General features: G+C 33.2%; 1 protein-coding gene across 6 annotated transcripts in view; it reads right to left on the reverse strand.

The window, feature by feature from the left end:
- Positions 1–25,664, reverse strand: part of ARB2A (ARB2 cotranscriptional regulator A) — a 362,742-nt gene that overhangs the window by 144,524 nt on the left and 192,554 nt on the right. For all 6 annotated transcript variants that reach the window (XM_045512561.2, XM_045512560.2, XM_010949571.3 and 3 more), the window contains one exon: positions 22,081–22,200. In XM_045512561.2, the coding sequence (XP_045368517.1) occupies positions 22,081–22,200 (120 nt within the window). The remainder of the gene's footprint in view (positions 1–22,080; positions 22,201–25,664) is intronic.

The following is a 25,664-nucleotide window of genomic DNA, read 5'->3' on the forward strand; positions in this document are numbered from 1 at the left end:
CTAGAAGCACAGCTGGCAAGGGATCTAAACCTCATCACTGGGCAAACTTGCCCTTCTGGTTTTGCCAAGAATGACATTTTCAGTGGAAAAAAAAAGTTACTGTATGGGACATTGGATACTGTATTTGTGAGAACCAATAGCTCCACCCTCTTTATTAGCACTATATATAGGCATTAGAAATAAAACCGAAATAACAAAGAAATAGCCTAGAGTTCTCTAAATCCAATTGTTAATTAAAGTAGGAGCACAGAAATCAGCTGAGTATTTTTACTCATTTCCTGAAGAAAGATGCAACTGAGGATAAGCAGTGCCCCCTAGTGTCAATAACCACAGACAATAAAAGCTAAAGGAAAGTTGCTAATGTTAACGGAACTACAATTATTAAAAATATATGCATGTAATAAATTATAAATCCATCGTTATTCAAATTTAAAAATTTACATGTATATAAAGTCATATCACATAATCATTTATTTAATACTGATTTGCTCAGGAATGCGTGCTCACAGGAACACACACACACAAACACACGCGCGCACGCACGCACACACACACACACACACACACACACACACATACAGTGCGCAGACTGACATGGCCAAGATGTCTTTAATGTTCCAGGCAGCTCAGAAAAAATATTCCACCCAGCACAGCAGGCCATGCATGAAGCGGGTGTCAGCAAGCCCAGCAGAATCACTCACTGTGAAGACGTCTAATAGGAACTGGTGAATACACAATACAGGCAGCATGGCCTGAATGGCTAACGTGGAATGGTCAGAATGGAGTCCGAAGGGTTCAAACCCATCAGAAATTGTAATTAAACCTGTAATGAGTGTTTAAACACTTCTCTCTCTCACTCTCACACTCTCTCTCTCTCTCTCCCTCTTTTGGTAATAGGTTAGCACATTTAGCCTATATTAGAGACTGATTTTGAAAACACTAACTTTTACGGTATATATTCTGAATACTGGATCCTACATTTTAATACAAAAAATAAAATACACATCTGTCTTTAGAAGAGAATGCAACAAACAAAATTCAAATATTAAAATATATTAAGTAGATTTCATGGAATTTCAGTTGGGAAATAATTTTTCTGATATAAACTGTAAGAAAACTTAAAAGTTACAAGACCAATGAAGCACCAATGAAGCATCTATAAATGACATATATGACCAAAAGGTAAAGTTAGCTTCTCATTTTATAAAATACTGTCTTATGTAACTAATTTATTAACAGCAATTTTTGTCACAGAACACACAAATGGAAACCAAAAAAAAAAAAAAAAAAGAAAGAAAGAAAGAAAGAAAAGAAAGGAAAAACACCCATACAATTAAAAATGATAAACAAGAAAGAAAAAAAATCCAGGAGGACTAGGTGTATATATCTCAAAGAAACTACAAATAAAAAACAAATTAATAGAAAAACTATTGCATAATTTTGTTTGCAAAAAAAAAAATACAAGGCAAAAAAATTCAAGGCTATTTAAACCGTGCATTTATATAAGAAATCGTTTGTTAACTACTTTTCCACATAAACCAATAATGCATATACTACTAGCTTTGCATTTTAAAAAGCAAGGAACATAATTAGGCTTTTATGAAAAGATTCCAAAGTGTGTTTAAATTGCTCCATCTTTAAAATGAGGAAGATGTAAATGCAGTAGATTAGTAGACATAAACTCAAGGTCCAAATGATAAGAGTAGACAGGAATTTAGGACTTTTATAATAACTTCTGGTTAAAACAGAACCTGACACTTCAACTATTTAAATTCAGGAAAAAAGTTCTAAAATGCCCACTATTGATTTTTTTTTTTAGAAGTTTAACTTTGGCAGGGCTGTTAAAATCTCGGATGATTAAAGAACAAGACCTTCTTATTTTCACAGTATTTAGATAACATTAACAAGAATATGAATGCAGATGGACATGTTTATGTCTATGTTATTTAACTGTATTAATACCTATTTTGTTGCATCAGAAAGTATGAGTTATCTCTGAAAAATTTCCACAAGAAATGAAATTTTATCCTATATCAGTAAAAGTAGGTACCTGCTTAGATAGGTGACAGTGAAAACCCAAAGTTGCCTGTCTAATAGGGAGGGGAGAGGCTTAATTTTTTACTTTGGCAGAATACTTGCAGAACACGCTAATGCAACTGGTACTAAACATTAAGTAATTTCCTGTAAGTCTTCAATAGGCAAAATCATTATTTTTATAAAGTTGTGTTCCTTTACCTCTTTTACAAATTTTTGTTTTCATGGATACTTACAGTTTCATTTTTATTTCAGCTCTAGAATATCTGGTGATTGCTACTGATGTAGATATAAAGTGACATGAGGTTTTCAACCCCATCCCACAACTCACCTATTTCACTTGCCAAAAAGAGAGATAAGTTCTCTAAAGACTAAGAGATAATGGAATACCTTTAAGAAAACTTCCATTTTTGGAGATAAAAAATAAGAATATTTTAGAATTAACCCAGAACATTTCTATGTGTTGATTTTGGGGATGTCTGAATAAATGTCCAGGGCCAGATTTTTCTTGTAGAAAAAGGAAAAGGTAAGCAGGTCCGTGCCTGTTACATGAAAAACGATGCTGAGTTAGGAGTAGGAAGACTGTGAAGCTAGGTTTATACACAGCCGGAGAGATACAGTGATTAGGAGCTATTATCATTCCCACAAGGTTAAAAGAAATGGAATAAGTCTGCAGTCCATGTATTCTATTATCAGCATTAACATGCCTATGATTACGTTTGATTCCTTTATAGAACATCTCAGATAAGAGTTTGGAAATACACAGACACCAACACAAAGATAAATTTTAAACTCTGAGCTTTTAGCTTTAACTTCTTAAAGCCTACAGAAAATGTTCAAAGACAACTTTTCTTCTGCATATGATTTCTTAACAACTACAAATGAGAAGATTCTTGTAAAGTGTTTAGAGGCAGAAAAAGTATAAAAGATATTTTCAAAGGAAGGTATTTCCTTAACATATTGTATTCACTCTAGTATCTAACAAGTAAATAATCTCTTCATGCATATGATATCTGTAAAGATTACTTAGTAAGAGTCTCCACATACTTAAACAATCATACATATGCATCAAATAATTGAGCGTAACAAATTTTCAATCAACAATTCTCATTATAACCAAAAACATTTTTTTTCAAGATGATAAAACAAAACTGTATTACACTTTCAGGAACAATTCAATATTATTAAAAGTTACAAAGAACAAATAGAGCACAAAACAAATACTAATCTTTTGATATAATTTCTTTAGCCAGAGGTATTTTAAATACCATTTAGAGCTGCTCATTTTTACCGACTGTGGTTAGTACTTGCTTGTTAAATAAACTGTTCATTTATATTATCTTGGGCTGGGAAGGAGGAAGAGTAAGAAAAAGCAAACTATTACTTTATTCAGAAATTATGTAATCTTTAATTTCTGTTCTATTCCTTAGAAAGGTAACACTTTTGCATAAAACAAAGTACATCTTATTTTATTGATATTTTTATATTTAATTATTTGTCTTGAAAAATATGTATCTTTTATATGTACTGAGAGTTAAAAATCATAGTTACAATTAAAACTTAAGTTGTAAGAAACCAGAGCTATAATTATATCATACAGAGTGATAAGAAATTTATAAGCACATCTTTAATGATGAGATATCAAATTTTGTTCATTAAATGAAGAAAAAATACATTTTTGAGATTTTATGAAGAGATGCATTTTAATATATAATTAATGATTCATGATTTCTACTACAAAGTTACTGTAGTATTATTAGAAATTCTCAGACTCACAATATGCTACACTAGAAACATGGTAACTTCTAGCAACCACCAATAAATAGGCAAAGCTTTGTCAAAGGGAAATAGTCAAAGAGGTCTGAAATTAATATATCCTTCCTTCTATGATTTAAAAATTATTATTCTTATATTTGAAAACTCATTAGTTTGAAAGCTTTTTAGCAATTCCTCACCCCTTCCTTAGATATGGGAAAAAGTAATGTGTTTCACTGAACAACTTTTTACCAGCTATTTCACCATCTTTATGTTTCCCAGCATCTTAGTGCAAAGCCCCTCCGTTTCCCCAGAAATGTTTTAGACTCTGAGCACAGTGAACATTCTTTGGACTCAGAACTCCATTTCCCTCCCTGCAAGAAGTCTGGAGAATTTTTCTAGTCTGAGGTCCTGGGCATTATCTGAGAAATAATTAAAAAAGAAAAAAAGTGGACATCATTCTGCATCCTAGTAATTACAGGAAGGCCAATATCCTTTTTTTTTCCCACCAAATACTGAATGATATTTCTTTAGTGTGGGTACAAACAAGAAGCTGATTATGTAGTGTAAATTTAGAGGGAAGAAATAGTGATTGTGACTGAATTACAGAGCAGAAAATCTGGCCAGCTGAAGTGTGTATTTACACCTATTCGTGGTTGCTCATGGTCACTTGCATTTGGGGTGGTCGTTCAGTTCTACACAGGGTTTTCAGTAGATCTCCTGTAGCACCATACACTTGTTGGTTGTATGAAGTCAATGGTTCTTCCACATAGCTAAGCAAAAGCCCTTTCCAGCATCTGAATTAGCCTGTTTGATCATGGGTTGCTGTGAAATACACACTCTTCTGAGTTCTGAGGTAAAAGAGCTTTCCTCCACTCATGAGATTATTTTACATCTAGCAGGAGCTTAAGATATATACTCATTCAGATATGCAAATTTAACCACCAGAGACAAGTAAATTATGCAAGATGATGTACATTTCATTTTAGCTGGAAAAAATGTGCAAACACTATACAATTTCATTTCAGAGAGCTATACTTGCACCAAGTTGAGATGCACTGAAGAAAAGTTGCAATGTAATATCCGTGTTTTCACAGATTGGATTCAGTTTTGAAGAGCTGTTTTTAAGTATTTGAAGAGGTTTTACATTTCAATACTTTTATATGCCTTTTTCACTGGTATTTTCACAATTATTTTCCCAAACTACCAAGCTTATTTCTTCAGAAAATAATTACACCACTATTTTGTGAAGTGTTTTCATATTTATATGATTTACATACAAATATGATTAATAATTTGAGACATTCTAGTTAAGTTCCAATCATCCACAAATCTAGTTTTTCCAATATAAGGCCAAATTTTCTAATATATGTTATTTACATCAATAATAATTCCATGTACAAACACTTCTACTTGTTGAATAAATTTCACATAACTCATGTTACATACCTCATTAATGCTATAGCTTTTAGAGGACACCTTTAAAGCAGCAAATGACATCATCTAACAACCTGACGTGGTTATTGTCCTTGTGTAATAAACATTTAATTCACTCCAGGTTTAATTTTAAAGCATGAATTCTAGCATTTGTGAAGCAAACAAAAGAAATATGGTCCTTGATATTTTACTATCAAATTTTACAAAACGGAATTATTAAAAATAGGAAAAGGTTTCTGTGGCTTACGATATATTGCATGACGCCACTGTAACGCCACCACTGGCTGATATAACTGATGCAGTGCTTTTCTGTTCAGTTTAATTTCTAGACTTCAACAATATTCAGAAATAGTGACCTGTTTCATGAAAATAAAAGAGCATATATGAAAATGTCCTGATTTGTAGTGAGTGTTACTAAATCTGCTCTCTGAAACCATTTAGGAATTGTAGCAGAGTTTAATTACCAACAGCACAATAATCAAAATCAGCCATGACACATTTCTAAATCTTTGCCAAAAGTAAACCTTCTTATAAACTCACATAGGGTCTGATGAAACAGCAAGCTGGTCAGGAGGAGGATACTGCCCTGCATCCTGACAGAAGCCTACGGTTGTCTTACCAGTTTCTCACTAAAGACGGACTAAATAGGCTGGGGGTAATGGGCATTTTCTGATAATTAGCAGTGTAGGCAAATATGTTCTTTGGCAGACAATATAAATGTTGATTTAAGGACCAGCCAATAAAGAGTGCTAAACTGCAAAACATTCATTGCTCAGTTTCTCGCAGATTTGGTTGAAGATTTAATGCTTAAACTCAGGTTTCCATTGTCACCAAATAACACACTACCACAAAAGTTATGATATAATGAAATATATGTTACTCGTAGTTGGTATGTGGCTGCCTAATAATTTCCACATTTGCTAAGTTTATACCACTCATGTTAACATAACTAATAATGATGAATAGTAACAGACAAGTCATTCTGGACCACTGTTTTATAGTGAAACTAATAAAACTCCTTATTTTCTTAAACACATAAAGCAATGAATGTCCCAATGAAACTAAGGAATCTATAAAGCTAGTAAAGATAAGTGGCAACCTATCACAAACACCAGTAAATTTTAGTTTATGACTAGGTTTGAGAGATCATCTTTAAAGAAAATAGTTTTAAGCTGGAAGCAAGATACACTGTCTTAAAAACAAAAATAGCACAAGATAAGTGGCATATACTCTGGCAATTTTATTTAACACAGCTTTTTCAAATATAATCTAGTCTACAGTGCACTCAAACTGCAGAAACATCCAAATTAGGAAAGAAAAAAAAAAAGAGATACTTATCCTTGCAAAAAGGGCCTATACTCAAAGGAACATCTGAATAAAACTGAGACATCTGCAGTAAAGTTTTACCTTCTCCCTAGAATGTTTGAGATGAACTCAGTGTAACACTGTCTTCCAAGAAAAGACAAAGTGATCAATGCAAGAACACATCAGGCTGCCTTGGACAGGCCAATCAATGCAAGAAAGAACCTTGCCCAGGGCCTTATGCAAATAGAAGCACGTCCTGCAACCTAGGGAGGGAACATGCGCAATAGATCAATTGGATCTGAAAAACCTTACAGCCATATCAGCTTCAGACAGTAAATATATACTGTTGAATACCTTGCATTTCCTACGGATTCTCAAAATGAGTTTTTTTTTTTTTTTTTTGAGCTAAAGAGAATTCTTAAAATGGGTAATTTTTGACAGTTAAAAACTCTTCCTGGGATCTAGAGTGCAGAAAAGGGGAAGAAAACATCATGGGAGAAACACTCAGCATTACTTTTAAGAGTGTGCAGATAAAATTCTGGTTTCTTAAAATTTCTTGGCATAGCTGAATTTTGCTGACATTTCAGAAGGTTAAATTTTTAGTATGTTTGTATTCATGAGCAGGAAATAAAAATCTAGAAAAAGCAAAATACTATCTCAGGTAATTCTTGAACAAGGAATAAATGAAAATGTGGTAGGAGAACTAATTCAAGATGTAAAATTACAGTCATCATTCTTAAACTAAAAACACACCCTGTCACCAAAGAATTCTCTACGTAGTGGCTAATCTATTGATATAGGAGCATTTTTTTCTTTTAAATTTAGTATCTGTATCTCCAAAATTACTCTAAAATCTGATTAGAATGTATAATAAGCTCAAGGGCTACTTAAAACACAAAGTTAGTACACAAAGCTCTGTCCCTGTCAAATGGTCTTGAAGGCAAGTCAGATGCTTTATAAGGCTACATCAAAAACGCTCAATTATCAGGTCTTCAAGGAACTACCTGAGTGCAAATTTATTTCCTAAATAGTTTTATTTTTTGCTTGTATTTAAACCTATTGATTCTTCTTAGGAATTTCACATTTTAAAAAAGTCTTTCATAACTTAAAAGAAGTTAAAATCAAATTTTAAATAGGAATGATAATGCCAACAACTATAATACAGACACTGCTAAGAAAATAAGAAAAATTCTGTAAATATCTACTAGCATATTTACCTTAATTATCTTCTACTTTGGAATTTTAAATTAAAAAATTTAGCTACAGATGCATTTTCTCTCAGGTATGTAGCAAATATTTCTAATATTAAAAATACATAGTTTTTCTTTTAGCTATTGATGTATGAACTTTCCTTGGCAAAACACTATATAAAATATGAAAATCAGACATCTATTGTAAAGTTCACTATTTAAAGGTGTTTATTTAGCTGTTAAAGGACACATATCTTAAGACGCTGATTTATTTAGCCAATGGAGAGAAATATGCAGGATAAACATAACTTTTTTTTTTTTTTCACATTTCTAGTGCTTTCTACACTGGTAAGATTTTAAGTTTCAGTTTACTATAATAAGATTTTTTTCCCTAAAGTATAACTAAATATGTCATTCGTTTGATCCTCTTTACTTAGACTTAAAGCTTTGTAAAAACTTTACTATTTACATGGAGAAAGAATGATATAAAATCAAAGCAATATAATACTCTTTTATAGCTTTTCAAGTGTTAGGTATCAGAAGAAATGCTTATAATAAGTCAGAAAGGCATGAAGTAGCAGGTTAATTATAGGGACTCAAAGTTTTCCTTCTTCTAATTTTAATTTCAAATATAAGAATTTTGAGTACTCTGGTATTCACAGTGAAATGTAAACTCCCAATTTATAGTAAAATACAAAGGACCAAGCAATTATAGTTTCACTTTTTGTTACAATCTTTAAATTGTTATATTTTCTCCAATATGTAGGGGAAAATGTAGAAAAACAATTGTTGAGTATTATCATCTAATATTTGAAATGTGTTGACATTGTGATAGGCACTGAATAATATAATTCTATCCTTCCTGAAATAAATCTGCACAGTATGTGTGCTTTTTGATTTTAAAAGCATATTCTCAATTTTAAAAGTATGTCAGATATAATATTCAGTTTACCAAAGAATTTTGTGTTTTAAAATATAAACGCAGAAACTCAGGCTCTGTAGCTCAGGGGTTAGAGCACTGGTCTCGTAAAATATAAACGCAGAGTTTCTTTAAATGGAAAGTTTCCTCATTAATTAAAAAATCCTAACTTATTAGAAAAACGTTTCATGCAGTTTTTTCAAAAACCCAACAGAGGGAAAAGTGTTTCATGGGCAAAATCATTGATTCTGAGATTGGATTTTTATTGCAAACTGAAAGGATTTCGATTCGGCTCTGATGTTTGTTGTGCAAACTTGGACAGTGTTCCTCAACCTTCCTGACTCCTTCATCTGTAAAACACGGCTAATAATACCTACCTAACAGAGTTAAAGATAAGTTGTACAATGCCTGGCTAAAATAATGTTTGATGACAAAATCTAGTAGTGTCCTAAACTCGCGCTGTCTTTTGAATGTCAGTATGCTAATAGTTATAAGCTTCAGAGCCAGAGAGTCTAGGTTCAAATTCTGGCTCCATCATTTGCTGGCTGTCTGGTCTCACTACTTAAGATTTTGTTTCCTCATATGTAACTGAGGATAATAATACTTACATCATAGGGCTGTTATAAGAAACGAGTTAATATTTATAAAGCACTTAAAACAATGCCTGGTACTTGGGAGGTGCTGTAACACAGCTATCACTTCCAGGTGTAACTTACAGATGTGGATAATGTGAAGGAGCAAACACTGATAGCAGATTGTTCTAGTGAGATTTGAAAGGTCAGTTCTATTTAGTTGGTATTAGTAGACAGCTGTCTATTTCCAGCATGGGATGAAGAGCCAGCCAGGGGCTTGGCCAAGGAAACTCATCTGCTTTCCAGACTTTCATAAAGTGTTTTCAATTTTTTAACTTAAACTGAATTTCCAGGACACCACATCAAAACATATTCAAAATTTAAATAGAAATGATTTGAGGACTGCCTGTTATTTTAAATTTCCTACACCTTCTTTCCCCTTCATTAGTATGGGTAACTAAGAATTCATTAAAATGGAAAGTCTTCTTGGAAGGCACAAAAAAGAATAAGCAGTAAAGAGGATAGAGAATAAAAACTAAATAATCATGTACTTCAACAGAGAAGTACAGAATTGAATCCTGAAATATATGAAAAACCAGGGGATTGTTTCAGGGATGAGTTACCACAGTTATTATAAAGTTTACTCTGCATAAATATTGGTAAGAGGAGAAATAAACAAAAACTCATTGTGACGAAGTGAGAGGTCATACTTTTTAAAGGGGGAAAATACATTTAAATGTTTCTCATCTGTAAAATGGTGATGATAACAGTACTTATAAAGTTGTTATGAGGATTCAGAGATAAAGTACATTTATATAAAGTATATGCTTAGGACAATGTCTAGTACACAGTAAGTTATTTAAGCATTAGTGCTGCTGCTGCTGAATATGAAGATGATGTCACCGCCTTCTGATTTGCAAGACATTCATAAATACTAATTCCATTTAAAATGTTCGTTTTCAAAGGCACTGCTATGAATTACTTAGAATTGTTCTTGACCCAATGTCTTAGGCCCCCATGGCTGGCTGACAGATGATATGGATTCTATTATAATAGCAATGACAGGGTTCTATTAGAGTAAGAGAGGTCTCTAACAGAGAAATCAGATATGAAGGTGCCTGTTTTGCTTGAGAATATACTGCAAGATCTTAGAGAAAACAAAGGGGTCACTGAATGATAAGGTTTATAATATGCTAAAGATATATATTACTACATATTTAATATTTGGACATAAAGACAAATATATTTAAAATTTAGATCGATGTCCTAAAAATGTGTAACAGGAAGCAAGACTGAAACTTTAAGTCTTAGTCTGTAACAGTGGTAGAAGCTATTATTACATTATTAATGATATTGGAACTAGGAATTTTTGTTTGAGGTAAATTGAGCAGTAACACAACAAAGGCAATACATAAGCTAGGGAGCTCACATCATCTTATTACACTTTATAGGACACTACAGAGAAAGTCAAAGTTTCTTTGTTGTTAGCGGACAGGCTTCTGCATACTTTTAGAATATCAACACTTATAATTATAAAGCATCTCTTGATGCCTTGTAATTGGAAAGAAGTCAAGATAGGAAATTTCTTCTGTAGGAGAAAGCTAAGTGTACTCTATCTTTCTGCCCAGTGCCTCTCCTTTAGAAAGATAAACAAGTTTTTTTCTAATCCAGATGTCTGATTAATGTAGTAAAGAAATTTGGAGATAAGATGTTAGAAGTTAGATATCAAGATTTACGGATATTTAGACATAAGTTAGGCATGTGAAAAATTAGAACACTTTTTAATCATTTGACTCAATTATAAAATTGTCACTAAAATATTAAATAGCAATTTTTACTGTATACTAATGTCCTTAATAAACTTATTTATGAGAAAAATTCAAATAAGGGATGGAAAACTAGGAAGAAATCTGAATATACTAATACATAAATAAATAGGCAAACTAATTTCTGGAGGATATGAGATTTAACTTACTCAATTTAATCACAGAAAACTAAGCTTTGGGTTAGGGTTAGGTTAGATTAGAGATTTTAATATCTTCTTAGTCGATTTTCTGCATTCACTGATCAATTTCCATTAATGGTCCTTCTAAGTGCCCAAAACTTCAGGGTCACAAACTTGTACCTCCTACACACTAAAGCACACTGGCTCTACATGTGCTTGTTGATCAGCTTTGTTCTCTCATCCATCACTTTGTTCTATCTCGTGGCTCTCTACACAAATGCCCAGACCTACTTTCTTCATTCTGAACCAATACAGCACCACCTGAGATCTGCTTCTGACAACTTATCTCTATATAAATCTAGGATCAAAAACTATTTTCTGAGTAGTAGTATAGGTCCAGCAGGACTAGGCAGCACAGCAGAAATCAGAGAAAATAATGGATTTGCTGTATTTCTTCTGTCAATTAAGAAAAGGACTCTGAGGACATGTAAAATAAAAGATAACTATGAATTAAGACACTGAATAAGAGATTGAGGCTGAGGGTAACACATGAAATGGAAAACTAACTATGGCTCTGGGTTTACAGAGACAAAGGTAAAAATGCATTATGGAGTTTTTACTTTCTGACAGACTTTATCAGTTTATCAACAGAAACAATTCTTGCTAAGACTTAACTCTAAGACAAATTTACTGTAGGGGTCTTTATATTGGGGAAGGTAACAACCTCTTGGCTAAAGTCTCACTTCACAATTATCATACTACATTACTCTTTGTTTAAATGTATTTCCTAGTTAGAGCATAACCTTCTTTGGGCCAGGGATCATGTGTTTTAATCTGCCTCCCCAGTACTTTTACAGAGTAGGGTGTTGAACTGAATAAATATCTTTGATAGTTTTTGGTACTATTTCTTTTTTGAGGTCATAATATTCAATCCTGACTCCAAAATTTCTATAATGTCAAACTTATATGGTCCAGGTGGCTTCACAGTGATCTAAATTCACTCAATGAAAAAGTTTGGAAAACCTATAACAAAAAATATGAGGTGAGTTGGGGGTTAAAAGTCCCCAACTCTAAAAGTTAAGATCACAGTAGAAAGATCACTTTGTTTCTCTGGGCCCAAAGAAACCTTTAGACCCACAGTGTATCATCTCACAGCCAAAGAGCAGGAAAAATGATAGCTCTTTCTAACCCATCTCTTTCATTGCCATAGAAACCTCACAAGCAAGGATAAGCCCTAGGTATCTACATGACCTTAGGATGCAGTATTTTACTCTATCTCATCCTGACTTAAAAGTCACATAGATTGGACTTCTGCCTTGATTCATCACTTCACAGTCCTTCTGTTTTTTTTCCTGCCTACTTGAACCTCTTCTCCTCAGGAAAAAAATAACATTTTTAAACCCCCAGTCAATGGTTGAAGCCTTACAACTTGCCTACTTTGTTCACCCTTTCCCCATTGCTGGATCCTGGTTTTTTTTTTCATGGCCCCCACTCCCCCCCAGCCCCTTCCGTCCTTCCCTATAAAGCAGTGGAGTGGAGTTTGGTTGGGAAGAAGAAGTACTCTAAGAATCAATGACTACATTGTGTTTGCTCAGTTATCACTCATGCCTTGATTTTTTTGTTCCCTGCCACCAGATTATACCTCCTGATTCAAACATGAGTTCACCATGCTCTACAGATACCTACCTAGTGATAGTTCACATGCTACTCCCTCCAAATCCAAGGTCTCCAGCTGAACTAGCTCTTCCTGAACCCATCTTGAACTCTAGTAATAAGACTTTTGCCCAGATTTGGCTTCTATCTTGTTCTCTCAAGCTTTACCCTAACAAGGATCTAGTGTGCTTCAAGTCTCAGTCTACCTGGCTCCCCTGTGTTAATCATTAAATTATTCAATAAAAATTGAGGTCTAGTTACTTATAAGATAGAAGTTAAATGGTTTTGACTGCAAAAGTTTTTGTCTTCTAAGAGCTCTGTTCAACTTATGATGTCAAATCACAGGTGTCACTGAGGCTGGGAATCTCATATGAGGGAGCGCTTACACTGAGTGATCATTATGAGGCTTTAAGAATAGTTAAAAACAGCTCCATTATTAAGTTAAATGTGTTTTTCCATAATCCCTCTTATAAAAGATTTACAATAGTCAATCATGCTCTCAGATCTGCAGAAAAATACAAAATCTCTCATTAAGATCTTTTATAAACCAGTGGAAAAAGAAATATTTCTTATAGAAAGATTTATATCTCAGAAATTAACATGTCAACTTCTCTGGGTTCTCCTCAACATGTTATTGTACAAATTTTAGCAGACAGTGACTTCCTGACAGTCTTTGCTGAATTAAGAGACAGAGTGCCCGATCTCTCAGCTGCACAGACGCAGGGCAGTAAGACCTGGATGTGGCCCATCTATGTGGATACTGACAAAGCCTCCTCCAAAGGTAATTCCAATGGAGTAATGTGGATTCTTTATTCTATGAAAAGATTTCATAACGTATTAGTGAATTCTTTCTCCATTTCAGCCTTCTGACCAAACTGATCTTGATGTGACTGAGAGATATAAACATTAAGGAGCAGATTAGGGCCTTAGTAGAAATGATCTATCAAGAATGGAAATAATCACAATTTACATCATACTTCATGGTGATAAAATGAATGCCTTTTCCTTTAGGTCAGGAGCAAAAGATGTCCACTCTATCTACTTCTATGCATAACTATACTAGACAGGACAATTAGGCAAAAAACAAACAAACAAACAAACATTCAGATTGGAAAAGAAAAATTGAAACTATTTTTACTCACAGATTGTATGACCTTGAACATTGAAAACCCTAAGGAAATCACATACAGAAACACAAAAACTATTAGGACTAATGGTTGCATAATAGAAGATCAAGATATGAAAATCAAGTGTATTTCTATAGACTATCAATGAACAATCTGAAAATAAAATTAAGAAAACAATTTCACTTAGATGAGCATCAGAAAGAATAAAATGCTAAGGAATAAAATTAAAGAAGTGTTAAGATCTGCACACTGAAAACAACAAAACATTTTTGAAAGAAGATCTACATAAACAGAAATAAAGCCCATGTTCAAGGACTGGAAGACATTATTAAGATGGGAATATTCCCCAAATTAATCCACAGAATTAATCCCAATCAAAATCCCAGCTCCCTTTTTTGCACAAATTGACAAATTGATCCTAAAATGTATATAAAGATGCAAGGGATCTATGATAGCCAAAACAATCTTTGAGAAGAAGAATAAAGTTGGAAGAGCCATACTTCTGGATTTCAAAACATGCTACAAAGCTACACTAATCAAAGACAGCGTGGTATTATATAAAGATAAGCATACAGATCAGTGGAAGACAATTGAGAGTCCAGAAGAAAACCCTTGTATTTATAGTCGAGGGAGCTAAGACAAATGGAAGGGGAAAGAATAGTCTTATTGACAAATGGTTCTGAGACAACTGAATAGTCACATTTAAAAGAACTACACTGGATCCCTACTTTACACAAGGTACAGAAATTAACTCCAGTGACTAAAACAAAAACTTGATAAATTGGACTTCATCAAAACAAAATACTTCTGTACTTCAAGGGGCATCATCAAATAAGTGAAAATATAACCCACAAAATGGGAGAAAATATTTGCAAATCATGTATCTGATATCCAGTGAAATCATGCATTCAGAATACATAAAGAACCCTTATGACTCAATAGTAAAATGACAACATAATTAAAAATGGACAAAAGGTTTTAATTGACATTTCTCCAAAAATATATACAAACAGCCAATAACACATCAAAAGATGCTCAAAATAATTAGTAATAGGCAAATGCAAAGAAAAGCCACAAGATACCATTTCACCCAAACTAGCATAGTAGAAGTAAAAACGAAACACAATAAGTACTAGTGAGTGCAGAGAAATTGGAACCCTCATATATTGCTGGTGGGATTGTTAAGTATGAGGAGTGATCGCTAGTGGGTATGGAATTGCTTTTTCAGTGAGGAAAATGTTCTAAAAATTAGATAGTTGTGATGGTTGTACAATTTTACCATTCTGTGAAAATATTAAAAATGATTGAATTGTACACTTTAAAAATTAAAATTTTTAGTATGTCAATTATTCCTTACTAAAGCTCAATAAATCCCAATTATATCTCAGTAAAGATATGACATTGTATCTCAAAAGTTTTTAAAAGTTAAAAAATGGAAACAAGCAAAAGTAAGTTAATTATTAAAAAAATAAGTAGTGTTAAATTCATAATTGAGGATAAAGCAGGGAGCTTCCCAGACTTACTCCATATCCTTCTATATAACATTATGAGAAGGCAATTATAACTTAGCTTAATAACTTTATTTTTTGATTGAGAAGACCATACTTTGAAGAGTGAATCATAGAGAGGCAATCTTCTCAGTCAACCTAAGGTCTGGGCACACTAGCAGAGAGGGGATTCTAAGAGACTAATACCAGGAATAAAAAGGATAATACTGTCTCATATGAAATAACTGATTAGGCAGAATTCCCAAGTTAGTCAATATTCAAATAAAGGGTAGGAAGGATGAATAAGTTTAATTAGTAAAAGTTACTGTTAATGCTTAAACTCTACGTAACAGTCAATTAACTGTGCAGATATTTAAGACTGCTCATGTTGTTGTGATACATATTCTTTCCAAACTTGGGGTGGGGGGAATAAAATCTATGTTAGACTCTTTATCCTCAAAGTGTTTCCAGATGATTTGGGCAAGATTTAGAGATAAAAGATAATTTAAAAATAAAACCAATTAGTAACGTTTTAAATTGTAAAACAAATTCTACAGAAAAAAAGGAGACAATTGAGAATACGTTATGAAATATCTAGTAAGGAAGAAAATTCTTTTACTTGGGAGAGGGAAATGCAAAATAGCAAAAATGAAAATGAGCGTATACTATGGGCATTTTAGACTCATGTTCAAGAATGACTTAATTCCTAATAAACAGGAATTTTCTAATTTAACCCCCAAACTCTGCCTGTGTGAAGTGGGTACTTACAGAGGAGGACACACATAAATAATGTGAGTCAACTTATAATTTGTAGGTATCAGAACTAAAATTCAAACCCAGGTCATCTTTTTCCAAGTTTCATGTTCTTCTAGTACACTAGGCTTGGAGGCCATGGGTAGAGGTACAGTGCGCTGGAACAATGGCAGTAAGGAGATTAGACTAGAACTGAGAATTTCTATTGGGAAAAATAATATTGGAAAGAGATAATCAGATTATACAGACGGTTGTCAAGTCACAGAGAAGAAAGGTGATGCAAGCGACAATAGGGAGCCAATATGATCGTGGAATGGCATGCTAAAAGGGGTGAGTATGATAAGTAATATCAACTATGGTGTGGTATACAGGATGGAATGGAGAGTAAAGAGAGGCAGTAGGAAATTGAGTGTAAGAGTGCACTGATACAGCTATGAAATAATGAAATTAACAACAGTGGGCACAGAGAAGAAAATACATGATCAATATTAAAAAAAAACAAACCTGACAAAATGTGCTGGTTGGTTAGATATGGGACAAAAGGAGACGGGTTAACAAAAATTAACAGACTGAGTCATTCTTTTAAACAGTGGGACCTCCTAATACATGTTAAAAATCATTTGAGTAAAAGTAAAAAACAAAACAAAACTCAATACATAGTTAACCCCTGTGGTGCTTAACACATTACATCTGTATAAATCTCTCCTTTCTAAACTCTGACTTGATATACCATTTATTCTATTAAGCACAATTATTAAATATCCAATATACACAAACATTTTCCCCAAATACCTATATATCTGCATAAGCACTGTTTATTATTCGTTATCTGTTGTGCTTGGATTCCCTTCATATTGACTTCAATATGCTTCTGTAGGTGTGTTTGGGGAAGGATATTACACCTTCTTGCTCTTCATTCAGTTTTCAGATCCAATGTCACTAAGCCACAGAGAATTTGTCTCCTTAACATCTAATGTGTGCTTTTTCCTTACCATTCCCACTACTTTTCATTGGATCTTACTTGGACTCTTGCAACTAACTTCTAAAATTACTGCTAACAATCAAAATATAGTATCTATACTATATACAAAGGATTAAACAAAATTGAATATAGGAGGCAAGAAAAATATAAACTCTGGTTTCTCTCTAAAGAGCATACAAAATAGAGAAACTGCATTTTCATATAAAACAACTAGAGAATTAAGATAGCATTCTATACAACAAATTGTAATCATCTCATGCATTAATATACTATTTGTATCATGTAGGCAGCCAATGCAGAAATTCAAGTTATATTCAAATGATGACTTATTTTTATTGAATTACTTACATTTTAAAGCAGATTTGTAAAAAGTGTTTTTGGCCTAACTGTTTTGAATATATATATATATATATTATATATATATATAATAGCTCAATTTTTCTTTGGTTTATCTGCCTTTAATCTACCTCTCCTCATTCTTGATTCCCAGCAGCCCCTTTTTAGCTATTCCCATTGATCACATTAAGCAGATATCCTACCAATATCCAATTTACTTTGTTCTTTGTAGACAAAATGTAAATGATGCTTCTTTAAGGTCACAGTTAACTGATGTCACTAAAGGTAAAAACTAATGCTTTTAGTCCCATTCCATTTTCTTTTCAGTGTAAATCCAAGTCACGCTCTAGGCAATTTAAAAAGACCAACTCAGAGTAGACTGAAGTTGAGTGTCCTCACACAGCTAAATCCAAAAAATAGTCCTCTATCAGCCACTGAAGGTCAGCTTAGACTGCCTGGAGGCTAGGGAGCCCAGCATGGAACAATGGAAAGAAAATAGAGTTCCCTTCGTTCCTTAATTCACATGCAAGTGAGGTGCCAATCAAGTGCTGACAAGCATGGAGAAACCAAAATCAAAAGTGGGTAGAGATACACTTTCAAAAGGAACAGTTTTTACACATTTCTAAGAGATGTTTTTAATGATGGCTGTGAATATACCACTAATAACTTGGAATAGGAAATAAAAGTAATAAAAAAATACTAATTTTATGTCAGCTGAGATGATTCAATAAGCTAATGAAATATATTTGCTAAAATTGCTGTGTTCTATAAAAAATATCAATCCTCTCACTTTGACTAAGGAAAGAAATCTGAATGCAAATTGATGTATCGAGCACTGCAAACAGGGAAGGTAAGGTGAGTTGAGATTGGAAGGCATTGACAAGAAAAGCTAACTCATTTCCAAATAAAAGAAAATCCTAAGCTTGCATGATTTTGTCAAACTAATCATCATCTAGAAAGACTAGAGCAAAGGCACTCTGAAATGACCAACAATGGAAGCAATGGAGTCACTTCATAAAGTGGCTGGTGAAAGAGATGATGAAAAAGCTTAAAAACTGCATTATTTTTTAATGACAGTTTATTTCCAGCAAATGAGTTTAAATTTTTAACAACTAATATGAGGCAAAAAGTAAGCTGCATTACTTGGCTTTCTAAATGAATTTGGTAAATGACTATAATTATGACTACTAATTCTATCATATAGAAAACAGAATTTCTTAGAAATGTAAGGCTTTGTAAATGATGGTTTAATAACAGTAACTTTACATATTGGCATTATTTTAAATATACAGAAAAGCTAACATAAGATAGATATACTACTTTTAAAATTCATTATCATTTCATAAAATAAATAGTTCTTCCCCTTTGCTTTAATGACTGAATGTTGGAATTGTTACCAGAGCTGTCTTATCAACATCTATTTTTACTAGGATCACAGAAAGCCTAGAGAATTAGAAACTCGAGTTGTTAACATATGATGAGAATCGAAGCAATGAAAGGCATATTTTTAGTATCACTTTTCTCATTATTATAGTCAACTGTATACTGTTTTTATGAGTTTGGACATGATCAGATTCATTTACTACCATAAAATGAACACTGGTTTTGAAAATAAGTCTCTTAACTACAATGTACTCTTCAGGAGGAATTCAATACTTCAAGATAGGATATAATCATAAATTATGTTTTCCATTTACAAAAACAACAATTAGCAAAATATGAAAGCTCTACAACTGTTTTGTGCTCTAAATTAAAAAGTAATTTTTCAGATATCTATTAGTAGTACCTTTAATTTTAAACTACAATTATACAAAATTTTAAATTTTATAAGTGGCAAGACACATTTTAGCATAGGTCCTGACTGATACCTGTTTTTAAACAATAAGCACTGTAAGTAATTACATGTAATATTGAAACTGTACTAGCCACACAATTTACATTTAAAATAAATTGTCTTAAAATTTGTGGTCTAAAAAAAGAATGTAAACTTGAATGAGAATTATAAAAAAGCAATCTCCATGTAGTCGAACATGATGCTACAAATTAGAACTATTCTATTCATAAGGCGGTGTGTGTGTGTGTGTGTGTGTGTGCAGAGAGAGTCTTTAATCAGGAGTATAACTTTATGATAATTTTTAAAAAGTTAAACTTTACTAAAATACAAAGATTATACACATCTCTGATCAGACAAAAAGACTAAACCATAAGTTAGGATGTTCATAATTTACTTTCTTCTAAGTTAATATTAAAATTTTGAATCCACATAAAACAATTTCATATAATATACCTATGTTGAAATAACCTGAGAGAATGAATATTTGTCAACATTTTAAACACCATGACTTTTCCCCTAAGAACATTGAGGAGACTAGAAAAGATTATTATTCAGCTTTAGGCTACAGCAAAAAGTTTAAACAAATTTCAATGTTTTTTTCTGCTGTTTAATCAAAGCTATATTTTAAAAATCTTTCTGAAATTAAGTAGAAACATAATGGCCGTAAATATATTAATCAAGCTTTGTCAAAAATGTATGTAAAACTTATCAGTGTACAGTGTTATCTGTTTAGAGGAATATTTTCAATAGGTCATAAACTCCTTTTTCTTTAGTTGCCACCATCTGTATGCCCCCTTTACATACTCGAATCAAAGTTACCTGACAAAAAGTAGCAAATATATGAAGTTGAGATAATTGCCGTTAATATTTTGAAACCCAAACAAGGTATATTACATTAAATAGACTTCTCAGTCCTGGTGTTGCCTGACAGATATGTGATGTGCCAGTGGTTATATTATATTCCTCCTCCCATGCATGCACCTCCTGCAGAGACAGCAGACTACAGAAGCTGACCCTTACTGAGACCATCTTGTCTCTCTGACAAAGCTCCTTTTTAACTTCTTACTTACTGGTTACTTCCTGTGATGGAGAAAAACTTTAGCTCAGCTTGTGATAATTTCACAGGCCCTGAGGACCCTGACCCTAATAGCCTCAAGGTCAGAAGTCAAGTCTTGTTCTGAAACATCTGTGTGCTTTATATTAAAGTGGAACAAAAGTGGAGAAATATCCACCAGTGTGTGACAAGAAGGACAGGCAAAATAGGACTGACACACTGGTCATCTGTTACTCTGGCATCTTAAGTTCATTTTTGACACTGCCCAAAACTCACTTAAATTCCAAATTTGAAGTGCAAAAGATGTTTGTTAACTATTAAAGCAAAAACCCGAAAATTTATGTTTTACAGAAATCTGAAATTTGAATGGTCTTGCAGGCCTTCAGACATATTTTAAAGTATTCTAGAAGTTAATGAAATTTCATGTTTTACGTAATTTAATGGCTTATAAAAAGAAAGCATAAGCTACCTATATATAAGACACATATATGTATGTTTGTATATATATATATATCTGTATCTGTGTGGTTAAAAGAACTATTTGAAAGACAACAGTCACATGTAAAAAGATACATCACACTAAAATATTAGAGAGCTATCTTAAGATATCCATTATATATTAAAAAAATTCAGCAGAGTTAAACGTACTTTAAATTCATTTTATTTTTTAGAAATTAAGAAATAAATGATTTAGCTTATTTACTGACCTTAATTTGTAAATTTAGGTCAGCTAAAGTATTCAGTTGTCACTACCAACTTTATATCTAAATCACGTGGGTAAGCAGTAAGGTGTGGAGATATTGAAAAGGCAACAGAAATATATTTAATTTCCATGATGAAGAGAAGCACACAGCAAAGTTTAGAAACATAAAAATTGGACAACCAATGCTGTGCCTGCTTTTAATGTCCACTTTAGGCTATTCAAATTTAAAATGATCAAATGCACTTTTACCCAATTAATCACTTTATTATAGCACTGGTACCTTCCTGTGACATAAGGGGTAATGGACACAGAGCATACTTCTAGTATTGATTATATCTCATTAATTATTCATGCCAACACAAGATACGATAATTGTAATACTGTATATAATACAGACAAAATTGAAAAATCTTGGTAATTTTTTCTATCCTATACACATAATCTTAACCCTAAAAGAAGTCAGATTATTTTGAAATGCAAAGATTTTTATGACCAAGCAATGAGTTCCACTTAGAAGGAGATTAATGGAAGCTTTCTGATAGTTTTAATACTAATTACATAGATTCCGATCAAGTACTAACTTGTAGACATAGTACAGTTTTGTCAGTAAAAGATTATCAAGATATTCTCAAACATTCAAAGGGTCTCTTGAAATTTTAAACACTCTACAGGTAATACATGCTTCAACAGTGTACACACAATACAGGAATCACAAATATCATAAAATGTATGGAAAGTGGGGCTATGAGGTAGAAATTAAAAAGTAATATGTCAATAAGGAACGGGCAAAAGGCATCCTGGGGAACACTGAAAAGCTCTGCCACAATAAGTAAAGCAGCATACTCCTTTTAAGTCATGTAAGATTATTTACTCAAAATACTTAATTTTCACCTTTTATAAAATAATTTAAAGTAATGATACCAAGAAAAAGGAATTGGAGGGGATAAATCTGTAAGGAGTTTGGAATTAAAAACAAAGTGAAATGTGCACTTACCAGTTCAACAAATGCAAGTCCTCCATAGCTGTGAGCAACAAAAAATACATTTTCAGCTGCAGACTGGGCTATGAAATGGTCCCACACATAGAGTGCATGTTCTTCAGGAGAACCATTTTCCTATAAAGAAAACAAATATCACATATTATGTACTATATCTAATTATTATCATTGTAATCAAAAATTAAATTATATGCTTGCTTACATAGCATAAGAAATAAGATAGTTATAGCTCATTCCAAATTAAAATCATACAAAAGAACGACACTGAAAATTCAAATTAGGGAATAAATTAGTATTAAATCATTAGTAAATTACAGCTATACTTAACTGCTACTATCATCTTCTGGAACAAAATGTTTTAACTAAGCACCTTCTTGAGGGGAAATTGCCTATTCTGGGTATATTTGAGACAGTAAAATATATCTAAGTATATTAAAATCGCATAGGAAAAAGTTACAGTGATTTTATGATAAAAAAGTATAACATTAAGAAAAATCAGATACATTTTCTATATGTATATCTGAAAATACTTATAGTACACATACATCTAAATTGATTTATAAAATTTTAAGTATCTCTGTAAGCTGAAAATAAGCAGAAAAGTTAACAACAAATATTTTCTATTTACATTATTTAAAAATACATTTTTGTCTAAAAGCATTTTCCATACATATTTTATTTCTAGAACTGGGAGAAATCTAAACATATAAACTTGAGACCTTTTACATTTCTCCTAACTTGCTAAATCTTAATAAATGTATGAATGTTGCTTTAATTCCAAAAGTTCTAGAATAACCTCATTTTATTGTATTTATCTCTATAGCTGATACATTTGTAGTTAAAGCTAAAATCTGGTTAATGTGAATGGGGAAAAAAAACCGCAACAACCAAAGAGCTAAAAAAACCCAAACTGCTAAAAACTAAAACAGATCATGAAATTGGAAGCTTTAATGCCAGAAGACTGATTCTCTAAGAATGTTATGGTACTACATAATGAACACAGTTTTTCACAATTTCCATCTCAGAAATTTTAATATCATATTAGGGTCCATATGAATGGCTTCTCTTGCCACCTAAAAGCTATTGTTTCCTAATGTCTATCTCTGCCCTAAATTATTCTCCTGAGCTCCAGACTCAAGGTTATATCCTTTCAAATGCCCTACAGACACTTTAAACTCAACCAAATTCAACACTGCTAAAAATGTCCTCTATAAACCTGTGTCACTCTTTGCTCCCCACCTCCGGCTGAAATCTGAGTATCATTTTTTATTTCTCTCTCCCTCAAATTCCATATATCATCAATTATTAAAATCCTGTTGATTCTGTCTCCAACTGTCTCTTAAAGCCATGCACTTCTCTCCATTCTTATTTCCTCTGGCTAAGCTCGAGCCACCAGCCTTTTGCAAGTAGGTGACTACAATGATCTCCGGCCCAGTTTCTCTGCCTCTAGGGTTGCCCGTTTAAATTCTCTAACTCTGTAGTGAGTACAACCTTTCAAACATGTAGATGTGATCATGTCACCCTATGACCCACTCCCTGCTTAGAACCCTGCAGAGTGTTTTTATTTCTCTCAACATCACATTCAAACAGCTTGACGCTGAGGCCTTATATGATCTGGCTTCTGGCTTGAAATGTATCTGCAAAATACAATGATCCAAAAGACACCCTTTTCCCACCATGAGAGACTACAGAGAACACTCTCTGTGTTCCAATTGCAGAGAACAACTTGCAGTAGTCTGACTGCACCATACTTTTCTTCGGGCTATTCTTGTTGGTGTTGTTTGGAAACTGACCTGTGTATGCTCTGCCTTTACTTCACCCACCACCTTCACCCACATAATTCCTACTTATCTCCAGGACTCAAATGAAACATCACCTTCGAGGGAACATTCTCCCTATCATCCCCAAGGCTAAGTAATGTCCCACAACCACATCCTGTGCATGTTCTCATTTTTGCACTGAATGGTTTGTATTGTAATTGCTTGTTAGATAATCAAATTCCTGAGGCCAAGAGTTGTGTCTTGCCCATTAAATCTGAGGGCAAAAGATAAATAATAAAAACACATTTATCTTCAGAATGATCACTTACAACCATGTAGTCATATATTAAATTATAAATATACTTTCAAAGATATCTATTAGTAACATAAATATGAAATTACCCACACTTAAAGTATATAAAATAAATAAAAGAATAATCATTGGAAGGAAATCATGTAGGGCATTTTTGGCTTTAATAATTAAGCTTTCATTAGTTTACAAAGTGGGAAAATGGTTATCATTAAAAGCAGGACAGTAGTTAACTCTAAGGAAGAGAGAGTTGTGATTGGAAAACAGACTTCCAGCAGCTGGCAGTGTTCCACTTCTTGGCTAGGGTAGTAGTTACAGAGGTGTGCCCTTTATACTTACAGTTAAAGGACTAATACATATTTAGCACTTTTCTATACATATATATGACTCTGTAAGTCACCACAGAATCTAGTGTACACAGCTTTGAGAGTGAAGAAAGGTATTGTTAGTAACTGTACTGGGAGAACAGATCTACATAGGGACTATCCAGAGAAAACCCAGCCACCTGGTCTCCCTAGTTCTATCTCACAGTGAAAGAAATGGAAAAACAAAATAGGAAGAGAGATAACAGAGTTTCTACCTGCTGATAATGGTATAACTAAAAATCTTAAATATCTGTGGTGGTCCTAAATATTCTCTATATGGATGGGAAAAAAACATACAGGAGAATAGATTACTCTGTTCCCACTAGGCTCTGTGCTGGCAGTGAAGATGTAAGGGTGATAAGAAGTAAGCCATGATCCTGGCCTTTAATGTGTATGCAATTTCATAAGGGTGTTAACACATAAAGACAGAGCGGCAGTAGTGTGTGAGGAGAATTACTTTGTCTATTCCTGAAGGACTGCCTTGACACCAAGTCCAACGGGCCTGTTATAAATCCATACTACCCGACCTCAGTGGAATCCTCCCTGCTTTCTTCTCACAGTCACCAACTCCTCCTTTATTCTGTCTACAGCCTATCTGTTCCAGCCTTTTCATTCCTACCTCAGTTTTGGTCCTCTTGCAATGGATTCTTAACTAGTCTCATTTCTTCCAGTCTTTCCTTTACTTTGTTGCTAGATCAAACTTCCAGAAGCCTGGCTCTGATCAACCCACAGTCCTGCCTAAAAGGTCATTTACTGAAATGGTTCCCATTACCTACAAAAGAACTCTTTAACCAAGATCTCTAAACCTATCTTTCCAGCCTTCCTTCTCACTATTTCCAGGGGCTTTATTCATGGTCCAGGAAACTCTGGATAACACACGAACAGTCTGAAGACCCTATCGTGACATTTGGTCTCAGATCACAGGGGTCCTGCAGCTCAGTCTAGGCAAAACATAAAAGCAGAGAGCCCTTCTGAGGTAGCAGTTCAGCAATCCAGACATGGAGTGACAGACTATCCTACTCCTTAGAGTGATGGCAGAGTGAATGGAAAGGAAGGGATGGAATGAGTCCTCACAAAGGAAGGATCAGTAAAACTTTGTGACTCATAGAATATAAGGAAACTGCCAACCAGGCCCAAGTGACCAAT

Source organism: Camelus bactrianus, chromosome 3 (genome assembly GCF_048773025.1).
Source record: "Camelus bactrianus isolate YW-2024 breed Bactrian camel chromosome 3, ASM4877302v1, whole genome shotgun sequence".
Taxonomy (NCBI): Eukaryota; Metazoa; Chordata; class Mammalia; order Artiodactyla; family Camelidae; genus Camelus; species Camelus bactrianus.